The sequence below is a fragment of the Phycomyces blakesleeanus genome (genome assembly GCF_001638985.1).
Source record: "Phycomyces blakesleeanus NRRL 1555(-) unplaced genomic scaffold PHYBLscaffold_25, whole genome shotgun sequence".
NCBI classification, from domain to species: domain Eukaryota; kingdom Fungi; phylum Mucoromycota; class Mucoromycetes; order Mucorales; family Phycomycetaceae; genus Phycomyces; species Phycomyces blakesleeanus.
In genome coordinates, this window is record NW_017265158.1 from 288,082 (window position 1) to 311,180 (window position 23,099).

At 33.3% G+C, this 23,099-nt stretch overlaps 6 protein-coding genes across 6 annotated transcripts; 2 read left to right on the forward strand and 4 right to left on the reverse strand.

The window, feature by feature from the left end:
- Window positions 1-4,328: 4,328 nt before the first annotated feature.
- On the forward strand, window positions 4,329-5,197 carry PHYBLDRAFT_68870 (hypothetical protein; the record flags this gene model as incomplete). The annotated part of the gene is made up of 4 exons (XM_018442023.1): window positions 4,329-4,346; window positions 4,709-4,787; window positions 4,866-4,969; window positions 5,060-5,197. The coding sequence occupies 4 exons, from the start codon at window positions 4,329-4,331 to the stop codon at window positions 5,195-5,197; spliced, it is 339 nt and encodes a 112-aa protein (XP_018286363.1).
- A 1,149-nt stretch (window positions 5,198-6,346) lies between these two features.
- PHYBLDRAFT_150507 (hypothetical protein) lies at window positions 6,347-6,863 on the reverse strand (the record flags this gene model as incomplete). The annotated part of the gene is made up of 3 exons (XM_018432491.1): window positions 6,347-6,439; window positions 6,517-6,756; window positions 6,819-6,863. The coding sequence occupies 3 exons, from the start codon at window positions 6,861-6,863 to the stop codon at window positions 6,347-6,349; spliced, it is 378 nt and encodes a 125-aa protein (XP_018286364.1).
- Window positions 6,864-8,580: 1,717 nt separating this feature from the next.
- PHYBLDRAFT_173324 (C2H2-type zinc finger transcription factor) lies at window positions 8,581-11,598 on the forward strand (the record flags this gene model as incomplete). Its single annotated transcript, XM_018437005.1, has 5 exons — window positions 8,581-9,102; window positions 9,247-9,452; window positions 9,915-10,197; window positions 10,222-10,945; window positions 11,126-11,598. 5 exons carry the CDS (start codon window positions 8,581-8,583, stop codon window positions 11,596-11,598), a joined length of 2,208 nt encoding a protein of 735 aa, XP_018286365.1.
- Window positions 11,599-12,645: 1,047 nt separating this feature from the next.
- Window positions 12,646-14,611, reverse strand: PHYBLDRAFT_68873 (hypothetical protein; the record flags this gene model as incomplete). The annotated part of the gene is made up of 4 exons (XM_018442024.1): window positions 12,646-12,727; window positions 12,809-12,894; window positions 13,615-14,135; window positions 14,545-14,611. The coding sequence occupies 4 exons, from the start codon at window positions 14,609-14,611 to the stop codon at window positions 12,646-12,648; spliced, it is 756 nt and encodes a 251-aa protein (XP_018286366.1).
- Window positions 14,612-15,184: 573 nt separating this feature from the next.
- Window positions 15,185-15,791, reverse strand: PHYBLDRAFT_101082 (hypothetical protein; the record flags this gene model as incomplete). Its single annotated transcript, XM_018427622.1, has 2 exons — window positions 15,185-15,547; window positions 15,627-15,791. Coding segments are annotated over 2 exons (528 nt in total), but the record flags the coding sequence as incomplete, so codon positions are not given.
- A 3,975-nt stretch (window positions 15,792-19,766) lies between these two features.
- PHYBLDRAFT_136385 (hypothetical protein) lies at window positions 19,767-21,146 on the reverse strand. Its single transcript, XM_018429781.1, has 5 exons — window positions 20,733-21,146; window positions 20,532-20,637; window positions 20,362-20,467; window positions 20,052-20,299; window positions 19,767-19,971 (listed from the first exon to the last, which is right to left on the reverse strand). The coding sequence occupies exons 1-5, from the start codon at window positions 20,884-20,886 to the stop codon at window positions 19,779-19,781; spliced, it is 807 nt and encodes a 268-aa protein (XP_018286368.1). The 5' UTR covers window positions 20,887-21,146; the 3' UTR covers window positions 19,767-19,778.
- Between the last annotated feature and the right edge of the window lie 1,953 nt (window positions 21,147-23,099).

Sequence of the window (23,099 nt, forward strand, 5' to 3'; positions counted from 1 at the left end):
GATTTCATCTTGTCAGGACTGGATTGTAATTGACACTCAAGCTCAGTATTATGCAATCATAAGGCATTGTCTTATTAAGAATGTTAATAAACAATGACTAGTAGACTAAGCAATAACAAAGAAGTAGTTGGTAACAAATCACTTAGTAATAACTACTTAGTAAATATTTGGGTGTTTCAGCAGTTTTAGATATTTAGATTTTACTTTTGCAGTGATTTAATTTATTAAATGATTGGCTCTTACTAATCTAAATTTGAGATATTTTCAATCTATAAACAACTGAGGACTACCCTTAGTTGTTTATAGAATGCAGATTTAGATTCTCTACTTTTGCCTATGAATATTTCATAAGAAAATAAAATTAAGAGCAAAAGAAAATACAAAAGCTTTCTACAGTTTTATTTTCATATCAATTATCATTGGCCCACTTATTGAGTTACCGCAAAAGTAAAATCTAAACATCTAAAACTGCTGAAACACTCTATTGTCTCTTAGTCATTCACCAATTATATAATATATCCTAAAACATATAAATATCCAAATATTCTAACAAATAAACATTATCTTTATCTTCATATTCATTCTATTCATATTCTCTTGTGGTGATCCAGACACTTGGTTGTTGGATTTATTACATCTAAGAACATATTCCTATTATTATAGTAAAACAGCTATCATTACAAGAACAAATGAATAATTTATTTATTTTACTTATAGTAAATCAATAAGACCAATAATTAATTACAGTAAGTACTGTAATTATGACAGCTCAGTAAGCACTGAGTTAATATGAGGACACTGCAATTAGATTAAATTATAAACATAGCAGTATCAGCTCTCTAATATCTAAATGAACTCAGACTTAAGAAATTAAGATGTGACTGACAAAGCAGATCGTGTTTTGATATAAAAAGGACAACTTTATATTCTTTAATAAAGACAACCTATATACAGTCTCAAAGTATTCTTATATACGTCTCAATCTTTTTACTGTTGATTTTATTCTATAAAACTTCACATCTCTTATTATGTGACTTTTTGCACATTACAATCTTTGATTGATTTCTTTACAACATTTAGCAAACAACAATCATTTGTTTACATGTGTTCTGGATAGCTTTGTCTTAAACACAGAATGACAAGAAGACATTCCAATCTTACAAATAGCTTTGCAAATGATATTCTTAGAAATGTACTTGCCAATCATAAGTCTTATAGCGTTTGTGAGTTCTTTATGTGTGGCATTAGTATCTTTCTTCATTTTGTTTTTAAGCTGGCATATATCTCTCTCATCCGAAATTGATAGACGTTCTTAATATTTTTTTGTTAATAGCGTATCATTCTGTTTCCATCTTTGAACTGTGCTATATACAGCTTTTATAAATATGTCTGTCTTCTCTGAAATGACAGTCAATGAAATATTATGGAGAGCACCACCAATAATAAGTTTTTTTTTCATAATCTGAAAGCTCTTTTCGCTTCTTAGGAATACTTTTATTGATTTGCTGAGACATTGTGAGATTTGAATGAGAAAAGTTTTTTTAAAAAACACAACAACTTTGTATTAAAGATGTTCTATTTAGTTGAGTTTAAACTTTTTTCTTTCACTTATTGTATGAGTCTGTATATTCTTATGCTTAAACGTGAGGAATCGTCTGGATTCCTTGTGTATTGGTATAGAAATTTATGCATCTTTTAGGTATATCTTGGTCATCAAGTCTCCTGGCTCTATTATGTCTCTCAGGTCAGGTACATCTTCTATCTTGAAGTGGTAACACTGGATAAACTGGTTGATCCTCTTGCAGTTCAGGATTGGTCTGCATTAGATTGCTTTCCTGACAATAAAAAATTGAGATAGGTAATCCTCATTCTATGTCAGTGATATTTCTATCACATTGAAGACCTTGAATTTCTCTACTGCCAAATCTACTTCTTTCTGATCTTTGGATGGTAATGACAGTGTTTTGGTTTTCCAAGCAATGGGGGGTGATGTCTATTATATCTGGTAACCTTGTTCCACTACCATTATTGGTCATTGTTGGTTGCTGACTTTCTTCCAGACGGATAGAAATCTGTCCAATCGTTCTTCTGGAGGAATTCCATCTGTTAGTATGTTGTAGTGGTGTTGTGTAACTGAGATTAAGTTTAACGGGTCTTGTGAGACTGATACTGATGTGCTCTGATTTATTTCTGGCAAATTCATTAAATAATCTAGCTGTAATACTAGATGATCTTTCTTTATTACTGGTTGAGAGGATTGTTATTTGTTGATGGGCTCAGATGAGTGTTGAATTGACGCGTGTTGAGTTTGTTGTGTGTGAAACTTGGTCCGAAATAAGAATGGAAGAGTATTGAAGAAGAATTAAAAATGTAATTCTGGAGTACAAGTTTGGTGGGAAAGGAAATAATAGAGGGAAAGATGAATATAGAAAAGATACAGGGTATTTAGAAGGGCGATTGAATATTCAACTTTACTCAGGACAGTTGAGAATAGAAAAGAAGTAGAAGTGTTAAGATAGAAGGTGAAGGAAGATATAGAAACACTGTTGATTTCACTCGGGGCAATCCAGACAGGTAAAACAGCAATGCACAAGAAGGTAAAGTAGAAGAAGAAAATAAAAATACTGCTGATTTCACTCAGGACAATCAAGACAGATAGACAGCAAGGTATGAGAAAGTGAAGTAGAAGAGAAGGTAAGAAGACACTGTTGATTTCACTCAGAAAAATCACACAGATACAAAGGAACAGAAAGAAGAAAAAGGGAAAGAGGATTTTAAACAGAGATGTAAGTCTTTAATGTGATGTATGATTGCTTTCCTATGGGTCAGACAGAAAGCAATTCAGGGACAGTGATTTTAAGAGAGAGATAACTGATGATGTGTTTTGTTTGTAAAATAAATTTCTTATATACCTTTTGTAAAATAAAAAATATGAGAATAAAATGTTTAGAGATTGTAGATGTGACTTATAGCATGAGAGGAGATGTTATGTAAAGGCGAGTATATGTCAATTTCAAGAGAAAGAGTGGGATAATGTTTGTGTTTTTGGTAAAATGTAAAAGGTAAGATGTTAGAATACAATAAAAATAGTAATAAAAGAGTAATAAAGATGAGATACAAAATGATAAATTAATAGCAGTAATATTGAAAGATAAGTAGTGTAAGCAAAAGGAAACTGAAAACTGGAAAAAGAAATGGGAAGATGTATGTAAAAAGAGCAAAAGTGCTCTTCAGCAATCTCAGTATAATTATTTTGGTTATAAAAAAAAATGGGAAATTACAAATAAAGTAGAGAGACTGCTTTTTATAGTAATTGTAATACACAGCCATAGATTTTGTTCCAAAATTTGATGCTAATTATATGATTTAATTGGTGAAAAACTTTGGGAAACTACTTAGTAAAACTTTATTGAAAAAATGCTGATATAATTAGAAATGATAGGACTAATTGCAGTCTGCTAAAATAGCTATTCATTTTTGGTGACTTTCTTTAATAAATTTCTTTATATATCTTTTATCTTTGTTCTTATAATATTTGCATAGAAGTTTCTTTTTTTTAAGAAGCCTATAATATTGAGCATATTTTTATCTTTACTAAAGTTAATTTCAGATAGTAAGCAAAGGTATTGTTGTTTATATTCAATATTTTAAAAGTAAAAAGGAGTGAAAAGAGTTGAGTATAAAAAATAAAATTTTTAGAAGACATTTTAGCAAAACCATAGTTTAAAGTTATTTTTATTATTTTAGCACCACTTTAAGTTATATCAAGTAGTTTCCCCTGCAAATTCGCATGTAAAACTACTTGGTAGAATTAACAATTTTCAGAAAGTAATTAATGATTTTTTGGTGTATAATAAAGAAGGTGTCGAGTTGAGATAAATCCAAGATTACCAAAAAAAATATTAGTAAAACCCAGTCAAAAATAAAAAATTCTGACAGCTTTTATGAAAATTTATCCATTGGCAAAAATCTCTGGATTCAGACCTTTCTCTCTTGTTCTTACTTTGTTAAACAAACTATTAAACTCATATATATATCTTTATAATGCTTATTATCAATGCTGCAGCTGCTGCCTTCCTATTTTTTACAGCAATAAAGTTTCTGGCAGCAAAAGAAAGAGAGCTATATACAGGCGTTTGGATCTTGCAAAATATGCTGATCCCAGATGTAAAGATGAGTTTTGCTTTACTTTGCAGGAGGTATTTTACTCTTTATAAGTCTGTTTCTGTGTTATAAGAAACATGAAATAATATATTTTTATATAAGATAAGACGTATGTGTATTGCCATTGAGGTATTCGGGATTGTTTATGGGTTAGTATCTCAATAATGGGAAAAGTAGATACTGTGAGAGTGTTATTTATTAAAGAGACAAAATAATATTGTTTATATCTGCTACTATTCAAATCCCTGTAATTCAAATCCCTGTTGTGTAATGGTTGGTTTACACTGTATGAGTGTGTAGTGTACGTGTGCCTGGTGTGTAACAGTTCCGGAGATTGTTAACTTGCCAGGTTCATTAGCAAGAAGGAACCAGTGTTTGGTTGTGGGGTCTGTTCTTCACTCAATTGTGGTGTGTATACCACAGCCATGAAGCTCCCTTCTACTCTGAGCCTCAGACGTTCTGATATATATGATATTTGCATGTCACGCAAGTTTGCTTTTGCTTTTGTACTATATTGATATGCCTTTTCACACCAATATTCTAGTATAGAAACCATATGGGGAATGTCATGAAAGAATTTGGCATGTATTGTAAACGATTTGCAGAAACAATTTACAAAAAAAGTAAGTATACACTATTTAATACTCTTATATAAGTATTTAACAGACTTTTGATTAATATATATATATATATCTTTGTAGACAATGTATATAATCGAATTATTGGTTTTGTAGATGGAACAATGCAAAAGATTGCTCGCCCTAATGTTAACAATGAGCAAAGACTTGCTTACAATGGATGGAAAGTGAGTGAAATATCTAAATACTTAATTAAAGCATGAATTTATATAGTAAAGTACTAATATATATTTGTGCTTAATTTGCGGCTTAAATAGCATATTCATTGTCTTAAATATCAGACAATTGTAACACCTGATGGTATAAGCAGCAGCTTTATTGGTCCTTTCCCTGGCTCCACTCATGATGTAAAGATATTTGATGACTCTAAAACACTAGAGCGTCTCATCTTTTAACTGGGTGTGATAAGTTCAACAAACAGTGTTTACCCACCATATAGTATTTATGGTGACCAGGCATACAGAAGATCACTGTTTGTTTACAAGCCATTCACAATATATGAGATAGAAAAACATCATAAGTTATTTGATAAGCTCATTTTTCGTTCGTAAATCCCAAATTTTAACAGATATATTATATGTAGCTAGTTTAAAAGAAATCAATAAGGAAATGTCACACACCAGAGTACAGGTGAAAATGGAATTCGGAAAAGTTAGACAGTATTTTAAATACTCTACATACTATTATTCTATGAAAGCCAAAGGAAACATAAAACTAGCAATGGTTTACATTCTTTTGACTCTTTTTAAAAATATGCACACATGCATAAACGGTTCAGCAACAACCGCAATTTTTGGCTTGGCTTCACCAACAATTAAAGATTATATTGATAGATTAATGCGCAAACAACATGTGGTGATTCAGACACTCGGATGTTGGATTTATCACATATAAGAACATATTCATATTGGGATAGCATAGTAGCTATTATTTTGTTAGTATAAAATTTATATAAACGATTAAGTAATCAGCCCAATAATTATTATAGTTAGTACTGTAGATAATATCTTAAAGATTGTTAAGATAATTATATTATACTGCTGGGTAAACTGTGTCAGATCGATATGGAGCTAATTTAGTAGGAAGTCCTAAAGCTCTAGTATAAAAGAGAAAAGAATAGCTAAGAACTAAAGAAGTACGATTTATGACTTGATGTCATAATTGTAACACTGACACTAGTTAAGCAGTAAATACACTCTAATAGCCAAATATAGTAAAGGAAGAAAGCCTTAAGAAACTAAGACGTAATGACAAGAGCAGATTGTGTTTTCTTATAAAAAGAGACACTTTTTATTTATGAATAAAGACAACTGATATACAGTCTCAAAGTATTTCTATACGTCTCTATTATTAAATATTTTATTTTTCTATTGTTTTGTACCTGAAATACCACACAACAGTTAAGAGATACTATTGATAATATAAGTGCTATTATAAACAATTTGTCTAACTTAGTTCAGTCTTGCGATAATGCTAATAAAGATCCCATATAAGAATGAAAGAAATTATTAATTGAAATTTCAATAGATATTATATGGTAAGTTTTATTGTTGTCTTTCTAATCTCTTCTTGAGAGCAGAAACAGATCTGGCAATTTGTTGTAAAAGTGGAAGAGCATTATTATAAAAATTCTCTTGCTTTTTTATATGCAAGAATTGCTCATCAAATTGTTTTTCTTGCTTCTCCAAAATCCCAAGAATCTTTTTTTTATGACATTGTCAATATTATCATCATTTTTACTGATATGATTCATGTCATTTCCAGTCTTCTCTGTCTCATCAGCTTCAACGTTCTTGTTATCTGTGGAACAGGAACTCTCTTCATTTTCCCTTATTGTTCTCTTTGGTTCATAAAGAACTGTTTCCAAAGACTCATCTCCTGTTGTCTTGTCCAATTTTTCTTTTGCAAGCTTTGTTGCATTTTCAACTATCTTTTTTTCTTCATAGTCTTCCTCCTTTAAAAATGTGTTATGTTAATAAATCTATCTTTTTTCTTTTATAGATCTGAGACAATTACTTCTTTTATTGCCTGGTATATAGCTCTACCAAGTGCTGTCTCCATCATCAAAGAAATTTGAGCCTCTCTCTCATCTTCTGAAAGTCATAGTGCTGGCTGGTGTTTATGAAAGAGTTCTTTCTTTTTGTTTTGAACACACGTTTTCTTAACCCATTTTGTTTATTAGAATGGACAGCATTAACAGCGTCAATAATGCTATTCCATACACTTTTCTTGCTTTTATGAGGCTGTGAATAAGAATGATATTCATAATAAGCCTGCATCAATACCAGCTCTCTTTCAGTGTCCCATTTCCCCCAACTTGAAACTTTGAGTAACATAAATTTTATCAAGTAAATACAATTAGTTTCTTGGAATATTTTTAGGCTTAATAATATTATTTGTTGAATAAATATATGTCAAGAAGTCAATGATATTATGATTCTTTGTAGCATTTATACTCTGAATGAATTGTCTGCACTTCATGTTTGGATAAGTGAGATTTTTAAATATGTTAAGTGTCAAGAAAGATGAACAGCAAATCATAATAAATTTAGAATCATTCTTTTAATAAGTTTTTTTTTGTATTGTTTATTTCTTTTAATAAAAATGTTCTGTAGGGGGCTGGTTTATTAATTACGTATACATAATAGACTCCTGACTATCATATATTTTGTTTTGAAGTAGGGGAGATAAGCTCAAATTTTACTAGAAATTAAGTGAGCATTTGGAGTCAAAAATCAGGGAATCCCTGATTTTTGACTTCAAATGCTCACTAAATTGCCTTAACCCTCAAATTTGCAGAATAAACATTGGAAATTAATTCGCCATTTAAAATAAAAATTAGTAAACACAACGGGAGATTTTTCTAGTGTTACAAATGACTGTTTTGTATGACAGTGGCTCGATTTTCTTTTTTGGATTTACTATTTTTGAAGCTTCACGATTTTAAAAATAGACTAAATTTGAAAAATAGAATGCTGACAAAAAAAAATTTTCGGTTTGAAAAAAATATCTTTATTTTATTTTGTGGGTTGAAAATATGGGGGTCATAAAATACTAGGCTACCAGTACCAGCCTAGTACTGACTGCTATTGCAGAGTAGACAGGAGCTGCTGGTACTGGTAGCTATTACTATAAATAAAAAGCTAGCTAGCTACTTCAATACAATTTACAAAATAAAAAAGCTATGGATAGAATCTTTCCATTTCATTGACCTTAAAGTGTTTCAAATCTATATAGACGACAAGAATAATTAGTGGCTGCAATCTTTATGAGTTGTTTCCAATAACTTACCTTTGATAATGATGATAATGAATAAACCTAGAGTAAGACATAAATTTGTTTTTGTTAATATTCATATTGTATAGACTACTCTTAATGTCAACACACATACCTTTATAAGCTTAAAAAATTGTTGGATCTTATACTATTTTGAGATTAAATGTGATTAGTAAATGCCAATTAAAATAAATGATACTTTATATTAGTTTTTTAGAAGCTGTCATATATATCATACCTTAGATTTTTGCAAGAAGAACATGTTATTGTATACTAGCATTAAAAGTTTGATTAGTAACTTGATCGTGTTAAAAAAATACAGAGTAAAGAATGTTTTGGTTTATTTTTTTATTTTTTCTTGGTTTTTTAAAATCTAAGCAAAATAATGCAATTTAATTGATTTGTTCATAAAATAGGCACGTTGTAACTTGAACAAAATTAAGAGGTACACATTAATTCTATCTATCTTTTTGTTTTTACTTTCTTTATATTACAAACAACAATGAACAGAGTAACAAAAAAACTTGCTCCAGGAAGAGTATCAGTACCTAATCTGAGAATTCTGGGCCAACTCAACTTCAGTCTTGTTGACATTAGCAAGTCTTGCTCACTTTGTGAGAAGTCCTTTAAAGATCACTGGAATCTTAAAAGACATTTGCAAAGATGTCATAACATAACGAAAACAGTTGCAGATGATATGAGCATAGTCCAGGAGACCAAATATCAAGATATACAGATGAGCGACAGCCCAAAAAATTCGCTTACACCAAGTGAAAGTGTGGAAGAGGAATCAGACGTTGATAATGAATACTACAACAGTATCTTAAATTATGACAAGTGTGAAGAAAGTGATGATGGAAGTAGAGTTGACAATAGTGATTTTGATGTTGAGGAAGACACAGAGCCAAACGCAGGCATTTCTCTGTTTAATCACATCTTGAACAACATGTCTGCTTTTGCCAATAACAACGAATCTTCAATTGATGAAGAGGATGAATTCCGGAGTGAAGTGTTTAACTCTACAGTCTGAAACAGATTTACACCATATACTTATCCATTTAAAGATATCTAGACGATTATTTTGCTCGCACTTGTTGATGGTGATAACAACATGATTTCTCATAGAATGTTAAAGAAGATATTATTTACTATTAATCTTCTTCTAAAGATCCACGAAGAAGCTATTAGAAAAGATATTTCTTTCAAGTTGCCCTGGTTAGATACACTCTGGAATTACCAGACACAAAAAGAATCGAATATCCTAATTTTCAAATCGAAAATTTTAGATGTTACTCTCTCTGACAGCACAAAAGTCACTGCATTCCTTAACTTGCCTTCCAAGCACATCAAACTCCTTGCTGCCGATCCTATAAAGTCAAAATCAATCTTTTCTTTACCTGATTGCACGCCAAATCAATCTGTCTGTCTTCAACAAGGAGAAAAATGGAGAACAAATCTATACTTCTAACAGCCCATGTTTACCCACAACAATGTTGATTTCTAGTCTGGTGACATTGTTCTGTTAAAAGATTGCTTGTCTAACATTTGCTTTCTGGTGAAATCTTTCCATATAATAGATACATCTAATGCTTTCTCTCGTGGATATATTGTTTGAACTCCAAAAGATGGTTGTAGCATTGACATCGAAATCAATCATACCAACATAAATATTGAATCATTTCTCTCTGTCGACACAACCCCATTAAATACCTCCTTATGTTGCAGCATCTCTCCTGACATAATTATCTCGCTCATTCCAACTCATTGTAAATTACTTGAAGAACATTTTCTGAAGAGGCTTATATGCGACGGAACTGATCAAGAAAACAACTGAAGAAAATATTACAAGGTAAAGATTGCACCTGTAATTCTTTTCTTGGATGATACTTCTGGAAACACCTCTAAGCAATTTAATCCATATGAGAGCTGGTCAATGAAATGTGCAGCCCTCTCTTTTGAGGAAAGGTGCTCCATAGAGAATATCTTATTTATATCAGCAATTCCAAAGAAGAAAGATGCAAACGCTGTCGTGTTGTTACCTGAAATTGTTGATGATTTGAAGAAGCTAGAAAACGGCATGGTAATGTTCTCTGCAGAAGATAATGCATATGTTCTTGTGGTATCTCCTTTACTTTAGATTGAGGCAGATACACCTTGTCACTCAGAGCTTTGTGGTTTAGGTGCACCCAACTCAACTTACCCTTGTAGAAAGTACTACATTAAATTGCAAAGTCAAATCCCCAAGTTGAACAAAGTTGAATACTATACTAACAGGCATCCAACAAGAACCAAGGATCATTATATCCAGGCCGCTTCTATATCAGACAGAGATACAGTGATCCCTGATATTCCTTACTTTGACAGCAAAAATACAGCAGAAGAGTTAAGTCTTAAAAACAAGTCAACAGACAAACTGCTAGAACTTAAAGCATATGACCAGTCAAAAGACACTCCTGCTGAAATATTGCACTACATTCTCCTTGGCATTGCAAAGTATCTTATTACCAATCTGGTTAAAGTTGTCTTGAACAAAAACAAAAAAGAACTAGAAGAACTGTTTGATTATGTTAAAGACTACACAAATTCCAGAGACATATCAAGAGCGTTTACAAGGTCTCTCACTCATGCTGGTTCATTTCTTAGTAGAGACTTCAAGGTACTAATCCAAATACTTCCGGCAATCCTGGCCATAAAGTTTGCAGATACAGAAGTATTACAGGAAATCACTCCCCTCTTTGTTCGTCTCGGCCGTCTATGCTCTCTAGTATTTGTTCGATCTATTGACAGTCAATATGAGACATATATCAGTGAAGTAGACTCTGCCATTAGAAGTCTAATTGAAGCCCTACACAAATACGACACTAACTGTAAATATAAAAAACATGCATTCTATACGTCCAAGTCAAAAGTCCATCTGTTGACCTATCTACCTGAAGATTTATGAAGATTTGGGTCTGCTCTCAACTACAAGACCGAAAAGGGAGAGCAGTTCAACAAGCACATTTGTGAACACTTATTTCATACAAACCATATAAACACATCGAAAGATATATGTCTCAAATTTGGTAAACAATATATGACAAGACATATTATTGATGGTGGTTCATGGATAGGCAAGAATGGTTTAAGGGAAACCCGTGGAAAAGCTATTGCAGAATACATGCAGCAAAACTCTGATGGGAAATTCCATGAAACTTTGCTCGGTGGGTCCAGAGAATTTGCAGACAACAATGGTACAGGTTTGACCCCTGGAAGGATATTAAAAGACAATACATTTTCTCTATTTAGACAAAGCAATGGACATATCATTATTGGAATAGTGCTTTTTTCTAAAGTATACCATTTGTATATCGAATATCTATCCGCACATGCTGTTAACAACAATTATCATCTAGCACTCAAATGTGCTGATGATATATACATGCCACTAGATGAATTGAAGATTGTTTGTCTATTAGACATGCATCTGAAAGTTAGCTGTAAATATGTTGTTAACCTCAACAAATTTGGTTCATACTAGTCCTTCCTTTATTCCTTTTATTAATTTTTTATATTTTTTTTTATCTCAATAAAACATTCTAATTTCTTTAAGTCATTTTTTAGTTCTCTTCTGTTACACTAGAAATACATTTGTAGATGTCTGTATTGCAAGCATTCCCTTATAAAAAACACAAGTTTTGATTTATAAGTATAAAAGAAAATTACACAAGTGATATATTTAGTAAGCAAATAAGATAACAGATGCGTTTTCAATTTCCTAATTTGATATCAAATTTCATCCATGGTGAACATTTGCGATTTGAGCACGAAGACACCTTATCTAATTACTATATTTAGATAAAACTTTTCTTTATCACATAATTATTTTGGTTATAAGAAAAAAACGGGAAATTGCAAATAAAGTAGAGAGACTGCTTTTTATAGTAATTGTGATACACAGCCATAGATTTTGTTCCAAACTTTGATGCTAATTATATGATTTAATTGGTGAAAAACTTTGGGAAACTACTTAGTAAAATTTTATTGAAAAAATGCTGATATAATTAGGAATGATAGGACTAATTGCAGCCTGCTAAAATAGCTATTCATTTTTGGTGGCTATCTTTAATAAATCTCTTTGTATATCTTTTATCTTTGTTCTTGTAATATTTGCATAGAAGTTTCTTTTTTTTTAAGAAGCCTATTGTTGTGAATGAGTATTGATTACTGCTGAATCTGAGAGTAAGACTGAAGGATAAAATAATATCCTCAGCTATTCCAGTCCAACGGATCTCCCTTTATGATATTATCTAATACACAGATCATCATACACATAATTGATTATTTATTATTATCACCATGACATGGGATATACAAATACATATACATTATATATATGGCATCATTATATTTCATCTACATATTTCTTTTATTATACAAATACTTAATTGAGAGACTACAACTACAACTATCTAATATTATGAAACATTACCTGAGTATCTGGGTCGGAATACTAAAATATTACCAATAGCATAAATGCTCTTCTTTACCAAAACTCTTGGACTGATCTGACTGGAGAAGTATCATATCAATTGGTCTTTCCGGATCTTTCCAGAAGAACAATACTCCTGGAAGATGACTCATTGTGATAAAGATTACTTAAGCACACACTGAATTACAAATTAGAAAAACATATAAATATCAGTAGATAGTTCCATGTAGAAAGACAATCGAATTTTATCATTCTTTACTTTTCTTTGGAAATAAACAACCTACACAAGTTCTCACGAATTCTTTCGTCTATATTATATTTTGCTTTATTTTCTCCCCACAACACCTATAATATTAAGCATATTTTTATCTTTACTAAAGTTAATTTCAGATAGTAAGCAAAAGTATTGTTGTTTATTTTCAATATTTTAAAAGTAAAAAGGAGTGAAAAGAGTAGAGCATAAAAAATGAAATTTTTAGAAGACATTTTAGCAAAACCGTAATTTAAAGTTATTTTTATTATTTTAGCGCCGCTTCGAGTTATACCGAGTAGTTTCCCCTGCAAATTTGCATGTAAAACTACTTGGTAGAATTAACAATTTTCAGAAAGTAATTCATGATTTTTTGGTGTATAATTACTATATTTAGATAAAACTTTTCTTTATCACATAATTTTGAATTATACCAAGACCGCTGAAGAGCACCTTAAAGATGCCAAAAGAAGAATATGCGCGGGAGATGAAATGGAAGTGATAATAAAGGTAAAAGTATGTGTAAAAATGTGATTATGGAAGAATGTGATAATATGTAGAAGTGGTGAACGAGAAAAATAGGAAGGGAAACGATCGGAAAAGAAGGAAATAAATCAGGGTGGGCGAAGCTGGAGAACACACAACACCCATGTCAGAATCCTGATGGATTCGATTTTCCTCTCCCAAAAAAAAGGTTTTTGTGTGTAAGCTGACTGTCCTCTACTAAAGAAGTTGCCTCTACGGTCTCTTCCTCTGCCTCTATGACCTCCATTGGAGTACTATCCAGTTGAATATGCTCCTCTCTTGTTACTGACAGCACTCTGGTGGACAGACTCTTCATATCTTGCTTGTTGGATTTTCTCCACCCACTCCTGATCGAAGGCCATGTCTTTGTCGTTGTCATCTTCATCTTCGCGATATCTTGCTCTTGTGGGGAGCTTGATTGCTCGGATGCTGAGTTCTTTGGAATCTTCGTCCAGCGTTTTTCCGCTTGCAAACGCATAGACAGCCAAACGCCTTACTTTTTCGATGAGTTCATCGAAATCGGATGCGTCTTTGTTACTGTTTTGTTGTGATTTAATATACTTGAGGTCGTTGAAGTCTTCACTTGCTGCTCTTCCTGCAATTCGAAGTTTGTCGCCATCTTTGTATTTGCCTTGTACAATCTGATGGGCATCCATGGTGTATTTCTTGAGGTCAGGGACGAAGATCTGGTTGATCGCTCCTGACTTTGTCCATTTTCCACCCTCAAATTGGAGGGTGTCTTTTGTGCATCGAATAATGTTCGACTTGAGACCTTTCGCTGAAGGCTCGTCAAAATCTTTGAGGATTTCTTCTGGGAGGTTATTTCAGTCATAATCTCGTTATCTCTGTTGTGTCTGCTGTCCAAGCTTAATAAGCTCGAGGATTTGTTTGGGTGAGAGTTCATTGATATTAATTTAATCCATGGTGTGCGGCTTGGAAGGATATGAGGAACAAGGGGAATGATAACTTAATTAATTTATATATTTTCAAAAAATAAAAGCGCGGCTCGGAGAGCCTATACCACATCTGTAGTCGTAACGGAGTCAACACCAATTGTGTTAGGTACGACATACAATCACTTCTTTTCATTTGTTTTGTTTTAAGAGGGTATATTAAGAGATCCCTGAGTAAGAATGAAAAAACGAGAGCTACACTTAGTTACGACTATACTTGACAGCCCTGAATAGAAAGCCAAAAACTGCTCAACTTAACGTCCATACTATCCCTGTGAGCAGTATCAACGAAACCAACAAAGACAGCCTCTACCAGCCATATACCAGTGCACATTACACCTCCCCACAAACACCTATTAACATATTACCCTATTCTTTTCCATTATCTAGCCGGACTACCCCAAATATATCGCTCTTGAAGTCCTTGATACAACATTCTTACCCAATATTACAGTTCATATTAAAAAAATAGGATAGACTAATTGTTAACCACTACAATATTAATGACAGATATTATGTATGTTTATTCTTCATCTTCGTCACTAGAAAATCGTCTACGTTTTGGTCTTCGAATCGTCACTGTCTCGTCTTCTTCTTCTTCTTCTTCTTCCCCATCCTCTACCTGATCTTCCTCGTATCCCAAATCTTCCTCTTCCTCTTCCTCTTCTTCTTCCTCTTCATCACTATAACCACGTTTATATTTATTTGTTGATCCTCGTTTTGCTTGGGAAAGTCTCTGCTCTCTAGATTTTTCTTCGTCTTCATCATACTCTTCATCATTCACAAAATCCTCTTCATAAGCATCTTGGTGGTTTACACGACTCCTGGAACCGTAAGATATTTCTTCATGACCATACTCGCGTGTATTTGAGTGACTGCCATAACGCACATCTGTCTTTTTGCGCTGATTCTCTAATTTTTTTTGTGCACGCAGGCGCTCACTCTCTTTAAGTTCCAGCTCTTGCTTGAGTTTTTCGGGATCTTTTTCAGTAAAGAACATTTTGGTTTTGATTTTCTTGACATGCTTGTTCGCAATTTGGGCTGTTAGATGACGATGGGTTTCACTTTTGAGATCTGAGGGTCTAAATGTCATGTGGTCTGTGATCTCTGTATGACTCTCCAATGCACCCAGCTGCTTATGTTGCGCAAGCATGTAGACATGTTCTTGTGGAGCTGCAACTTTTTGAGTTGCATCAAAGCATTCATTTCCAACCATTAATGACATTGTACCATCCTCCCACTCAACCAAGTGAGAATTTGATTGTATTTCCTAGAATATAGATATATATATATATTCAAAAATTTAAGTTTTGCATCATATATTTAAATTTTTTGTTTTTTATTCTTACATGGTCATTTTTATCATTCATAACCTTGCGCCATCGTATTGTACTTTCTACTTGTTGACGAACTACTTCATGACATTGTGCATCTGTTAAGCCTTCTTCGGTTTGTATCTCAAAAGATTCAGGTTTGAACCGGTTTCTGTCGATATCAAGAAACTTTGGCAGTTTTGTCCAGTAGAACTGCTTACAGATATATATCAATATCAATCAGTCAAGTGAATCCTTCTCACCTTTCCATCATCGCTCTGGGGTAATGGAAGGGCTGGCATTTCAAGGGATATTTCAATACGCTTTCTATGAGAGTCTTCGTCGTCGTCTTCATTGTCGTATTGGCGTTGATATTTTGGACTAGCAGATCTTTCTTCTTCACTTTCATAATGAGTATAACTACAAAGATATTAGAGCCGTTCATCCAAGCATTAAAGTGTACCTCTTAGTCCGCCTCGGAGATTGGGGTTTTATTATTGGTGTATCTTCTTCGTCACTTCCAAAAAGATCATCTGTGCCAGAGATCTCTTCTTCTTGATCGCGAACATTAGACTGAGGTGTTAATGCCTTTGGCTCTCTTCTTGAAGCATGTGAAGATTGGGACCGTCCATCATCAATATCAGATGCTTCATCATCGGATCCGAACAAGCCATCGAAGTTGTGATCGTCAGAGCCGGTTGGTGTGTCGTTATCGTAAGCCATAATTTAAGCAGACAGACTATCAAAAGAGTATGCAAAGGATGGACTTGTACTTGGACTGCGTCACCGACTTGTCGCACATTTAAAACGAATTTTAAAAAATATGGTAAATATCGATGCTTCAATAAGACAGTAGCACTAAATGTGCAGCAAGATCAAGCAGTCACATGTCTCTTTCATAAACTACAGTGTTTCTACATAAGATTGAGACATCTTAGAAAATGTTTTAGACGAATCAAAATGTAATTTTAGACAATATGCTTACTTTTTGTGGACGAAACGAGTGAAATTTAGACAAAGAGGAATTAGTTTTCAAACAAAGTAGACATCTATTCAGACATTAGATAGTTGCTTTTCACCAGCGTACGAGGGAATCATCAAGGGAATTGAAAGAATAATTACTTTTTTATGTTAATTTATTCGATTCCGAATGGATATACATGTCAATTACCTTGACAATTACATGTTGTTTTGACCATGAAATTGTTTAGGGAATCTATAAACTTTTTAAAATAAGGACTTTATTTACAAAAAAAAGATGGACTAAATAACCATACTTTATAAAGCTAATTTTCTATAGCCAATATGAAACAAGCTATTAACAAAAAAAATGAACAAGGTATTTTAGTAAAGAATTAAAAAACACATGCTGAATAACAATCAGGATCTTATGTGAGGTGATTCAATTTCCTCGTACGCTGGTGGATAGCATTGGCCACTAACAATGAAACAGAGATTGGCATTAGAAAGAACTGTTTGGCAACATGATCTGGACAGAAGGGTATTATGCAGATGTATTGACTTACAACTCTATCATAAAACCGTTTGACAGTTTTGAACCCGCTTATACCGCAGAAGACCTAAATGATGTTTTGTGGATTGAGAATATATCAAGCTTCTTTGCGACAGCCGTTGGGCCTGTTAGAGCAATACTTTTTACTACATCAAAAAGAGAGGTCTATGCCTGCTTCCAAAATTGACGAATGACAGAAAAAAAGTGTGACACTTGTTCCAAGGCAACAAGACTAGCAAAAAAAGAAATAAAAGGATACGCTGAAGAATTGGTCCAGCATTTACTTTCAGGTAAATCGACTACCAAAACTGTATTATCATCCAAATTTGTGGCCTATATTCAATATGCACGCAATAATATACAACAACAAAAGAATGGTTTTCATTCTAAAGATATGTGTAACTGTCAATTCTATCTTTATCAAGATCATCAACGTGCTATGGATGAGATAACGAATGTACTTGTAAATAATGGAAAAAATACAACAGGAAAGATATGAAGCGCATTAAAAAGAATAGAAAGCGTAGAAAGAAGAAAAACAAAAAAGGAAATAAGGGAAAAGAGTAAGTGTAGTATTATGCCCCTGCTACACACCAGTTATTTTCGAAACCACATCATATATATCTCCTATTGGCTTTTGGGGACAATGAAAGATCAGTAATTAGTCTACCAAGATTTCAATCGTTGCCTTTTAAGAAGGCATGAAAAATAAATATACATCAAGAATTAAAGGCCCTAAAGTGGGCTTACTGAAAGTTTTATACCGTTTAGTGAAGAGACAATAAAAATAAGGAATGTTGTGGATAGACTATGTTAATGAATTCAGAACATCAAATGTAAAGCGAAACATATTGACAATTATTATAAGCAATAACAATTGCAATCAGGCTTATCACTTATGCAAAGAAGTATAAACGACGTTCGCATACGAATGTTTCTTCAGTAACTAAACTTTTCAAATATGTGGGATTATGGGAAACCGTGATATCAACGCGGTAGAAAACATTGTAGATATCGTTCACCAACCCACCCAAAATGGCACCTGTCTCATACACAGCTTTCTTCAGCTTCGATTGAGAGATTAAGATCTCTACAGGTATATGCTTGGAAACTATTTTGACCATCTGAAAACTAACTCTATTTTCTTAATTCCTTTTACTCTTTGTCCAAATTTCATTTTCGTTTTATCCGCAAAGGCTAAGATAAACATCTGAAAATTAATTTTGATTCGTCTAAAAAAAATCGTAATGTGTCTCAATTTGAAGTAGAAACACTAAGTTGTGAAGATCTTTATAGACCTTATTACTAAAAAAAAATTACAAAAATTAAAGTAGAAAGCTGCTAGTTTTGTCTTCATCAGCCTGTTAGAGAAATCAGATCATTACCATTAACCTTAAAAAGAAGTTCTCTGTAGGATAGTGAATAATATACTCTTATAAAAACAATATTTTCTAATCTACACCATATTATTTTCAAAACACATTTTATGATTTGTGGCTGCTAGAAGCTGGTGCAATTTAAATAACATCAGCAAATTTACATTATGTTGCCTGTAAATTGAAACGTAATCACTGTATAGGCTCTGACTATTTAACGACTCGTAGGATAAAGGTTAATTAATCAGATTGATTTAAGGAGAAAAAGATGCGTAATTGAAAAGCTTATTCAATTTTTCACCCTTAAACTGTAAACACTTTACCTAAAAATTACTTCCTTGGCTGCAAAATCTTCCACGGATACCGAATAGGAATTTCATGTTACAAGAAAATGTCAGCTGTCATAATGGCTCATATTTAAAACGGTGCAAATATAGTCTCAGAAACCAGGGCTTTGACAAGTAGCAAGCACAAAGTCCGGATCTCAACCCCAAGGAACATGTCCGGCTGGCTTTTGAGACCAGGATGAGTTACGAAAAGTCTAATGTAAAGGATGTTGCTAATTTGAAATATATAATTTAACAAAAATGGAAGGAGATGGGGATAAAATATGCGTCACGTTTGGTAGACAAGATACAGCATCGATACCAGTCTGCAATCGATATCAAATTCCAATTTATCCCAAGAGGGATCACACCAAGTATTAGCCTTTATATATATATCAATAATAAACATGAATATAAAAGCATCTTCAGCAGTCGGCTAACTTTTATTTTATCTGGGATCAAAAATTGTCACTTTTACATAAAAAAAAGCCACTCTACCCAGCAATTTAATTTTTCTAACTTTTAAATAAATTTTGAGAGTGCTTTCAGCTAGAACTTTTAAATCCCTGTCAAATATAGCAGCTAGATAAAATTTAGGACCATAAATTTTTCATAAAATAAAATAAAATAAAAGGAACTGCTGGGAAATTAACTTTTAGATAAAAGTCCAAATGCGGTATAAAAGTCGGGATAAAAGTTACTGCTGAAGATGCTCTAATCTTTTAATTGAAGTCTGAAAGTTTTAAATATTATTACTGATTAGCAATTGCGTGAAGAAGATATTCATTGACTTCTATTATGAAATTGTCAGGTTCAGAGGTCGAAAAATATTTGTCTGTGCCTGTAAGTATGTCTGTGTGTATTTTTTTTGGATATCTTGGAGGCCTAAATAAGCACTCTTATGTACATAAATTGTTGATAATTAAGCATCGCTCTCTCTCTTTTACTCTTCTTTGTTTTTGGCAGTTTAATTTCATACTAGACGATTGGAACGGTGTTTGGGCTTTTTGCCGATAAACCCTCGACATTTTTCGCTGCCACAATGACATATCTGTTGACTTTCTGCATTACCAAAAACCGAGAAATTATAGTCGTAAAATAGTTCAGAGTTTGCAGGGATATGTCTTGATGCAAAGACACCAACAGCGAGTTCACCTTTAAGAGTCCTAATTCAATCAATTCATCGATATGTATTGAGAAACAAAACATACACACACACACACACACACAGTCGATTATATATTACCATTTTTCAATGTGACAGTTTGGGTCACAGCTGTGGTTTATAAATCTTGCTTCACTGCCTTTTGAACATGCATCGACTACTTCGCCTTTTTGGTAATCGAGAAAATAAAAGTTCTTTTGGTCTATGTACATTGTACGCATACGTTCCTCACATGTCTTGTGCGAAATAATTTCGCCTCGATATTCAGTCAATAAATCCCCCTGATTTATATCAACAAGTGTTCGTAATCCCCAGCCTCTTTCACGCGTCTATCCCACATATGCATCAGAAGAAATAAGCGGAAAACAAAAAAAAAACAAAAATATCGTACCAAATATATCTGAAGCTCCTTTGCGTATTCTCTGCGGTGAAACCTTTGATTTGAGCATTGGCTCTTGCAAGGACATGATTTTGGATCGCATTCATAATATAACATTCTAGAAATATATAAATAAATTTGTGTGGCTGTGGAAAAGCGACATAATTGCAATACGATTATACCTATTCAAACAATCTTCACCACAACCTTGGCTACCATCTGGAGGAGGTACACATTGGCAAGGTGCCTGATGCTCTGTTCTGTTCGGTTTCCGCTCTACAAAAATATCTACTTAACTGTAAGTGGATTTTCCGTAAATAATATATATATATATATATATATATATATATGTACAAATTTATCCATTTGAATATCAAACTCACTGGATCTTAATCTGGTGAAAATTGGCTTCTTTACAGATGTAGGTCTTGCTCCAAATTTCCCTATTAATCCCAGACTATATTCTTCCATGATGTCGGGTGGTAGTTGAAAATCAGCATATGAGTCTATTAATAGTGCTCCGTGGTGGATAGGCATAGGAAATTTGAAGTTTTTCTCTTTTATACACTGAAATGTAGACTTGGCTTCTTTCTTATTTATTATGTTCGCTCCTTCTTCTCTTTCTTCTTCGTCTTTGTCCTCGTCTTCTTTTTCTTCTTCTTCTCCTTCTTTTCCTTTTGAAGATGCCTTTACTGATTTTGCTGAATGCGAGGATAAGTACTTGTGTTGAAGTGAATAAAGCGCTGATCTGAGGAACTTCTTTCGTTTGTGCAGAAGAATGTGGCGTTCTGGTGCTTCATGTTCTATTATATCAGGTATTTCATCTATTGATTGCTCGTTGGGAGAGTTGACTTTATTTGTTTGTGTTCGAATGATTTTGGACCATCTTTGTCCACATGCATTACAGAGACTATTGAAAATAGATTTATGTTTTGGATCGTGTGTTTTTTTTTAAAAAAAAAAAAGAATAATCATGATTATTATTATTATTTACCTCCTTGGACCAGACGGACCTCGTCTCCAAAGGCTTGTAACTAATCGACCACAATTCTGACAGCTGTTTGCATCAGATCCAGAATCTGATTTCTTGGAAGAGCTTTTTGAAACCCCTTGATCGTTAGGCTCCTTATCCACAGTTTGGTCACCTGTTTGTTTGGAATGATTATCAATGTAAATGAGTCTGGTTATTTATATTTATATTTATATTTTTAATTAAATACTATACTTTTCTTTTTATACCAAGAAACTTACTTTTCCTATCTTTGTATTTTAATCCAAAGTCCCTCGGGGCTGTAATTCTACATCGGGTTACCAGTGTTTTTATTTTCTTGAGTCTAGGTTTTTTAGATATTCTGGGTTGGTCATCGATTGGTGGTGGTGGATAGTGTAGATTGTCATATCCTTTGGTACATTTTCCACGACTCTTCCAGCGAAGATGACATGCGTTACACAGACTAGTAAACACAGATCAACAAATGTTTTCCCTTGCAAAGTGTGTATTAAGAATAATAATAAGTTTTCCTTACGTCTGTTTTCCAAGAGGTCCGTATCTCCACCGACAAGTTTCTGTAATACCGCAGTGACGGCACCACATATCTGGGATCACGATCTCTTCTGCAATATCTACAGCTTTTGGCGGCGATTGTAGTTGTACTTCTGGCACTATTACCAATGTTTCAGCTTTTACAGGTGTGTCTGGTTTATCTGGTTTATCTGGTTTATCTGATGTGTTTCGTGTATCCAATGTATTCAATGTATCCTGTTTGTCTAATGTATTCAATGCATTCATTGTATCTAGTGTATCCAGTGTATCCAGTGTATCCAGTGTATCCAATGTATCCAGTGTATTTAATGTATTCAGTGAGTCTGTGACCTCTTCTTTTACTATTGGCGTTTCTGGTATTGGTGGAAATGCTTTTTCTACTGGTGGTGATCGATGCTTTTTTCTGCATGGACCATCACTCGGTTCTTTGTTTAGGGGTATCTCCCGAGTGACTTGATCTGATTTACGTTTTCGCAATACTCTAGGCGGTCTTGCTGTCAAGATGGTGGGTTGAGGTGATTGCGGGTCAAGTGATGAAGGTGGCGAGGGCAGTGAAGTTGTATAGTATTTATGAGAGTGGTTTTTTAGGGTTTTGGTAATTTTTTTCGTTGGTATGTCTTTAGACACTGTGTGGGTATCATCTCCTTCAATCAAGGCATCAGATTGAAGTGATTCTGGGGATAGAATTCCTTGTTCGGTGGTGTTATCTGTAGTTGTGTCAATGGTCTCGAGAGTTTTAATATCCCCATGGGTCTCATTGGCGACTGTTTTTAAGACAGTAGTTGCCGCTACAATAGAGGCTGTGGCAATTGTCATCTGTTCCGATTTAGTACTAAAGCTAGGGCCAACAAATGACTTGTTGGGTTCAGGAACCATTACAGCTGTTTCTTTCATGACTGGATTTCAGAGTAAGTAACTGCGATGGATTTCGTTTCTTTTCTTCCTTTTTCTAGAATATATTACATTTTTTTAGAAACTGCTGGACACTCTAATGGTAACAAGAAGAATATTTCCTTTTTGTCTGGCTGTACAGAGACGCGTTATAAATTAGAGCAAGAAGGGCTTTAAAAGGCTCCAGAAAAGAAAGGGAAACAAAGAAATATATATATATAAAAAAATAGTCACGCTGTAGAATTTAACAAGGATTTGTACAGTGAAACACACTATACAAGACACACAAGTGGGTTATATAATGTTAGTTTTTTTT

Coding starts and splice junctions, on each gene's coding strand:
- PHYBLDRAFT_136385 (XM_018429781.1), bottom strand. CDS start 20,886: ATGCCTATCCACCACGGAGCACTATTAATAGACTCATATGCTGATTTT. Junction 20,638..20,732: donor TTTCACCAGATTAAGATCCA/GTGAGTTTGATA, acceptor ACAGTTAAGTAG/ATATTTTTGTAGAGCGGAAA. Junction 19,972..20,051: donor AACTGTCACATTGAAAAATG/GTAATATATAAT, acceptor TGATTGAATTAG/GACTCTTAAAGGTGAACTCG.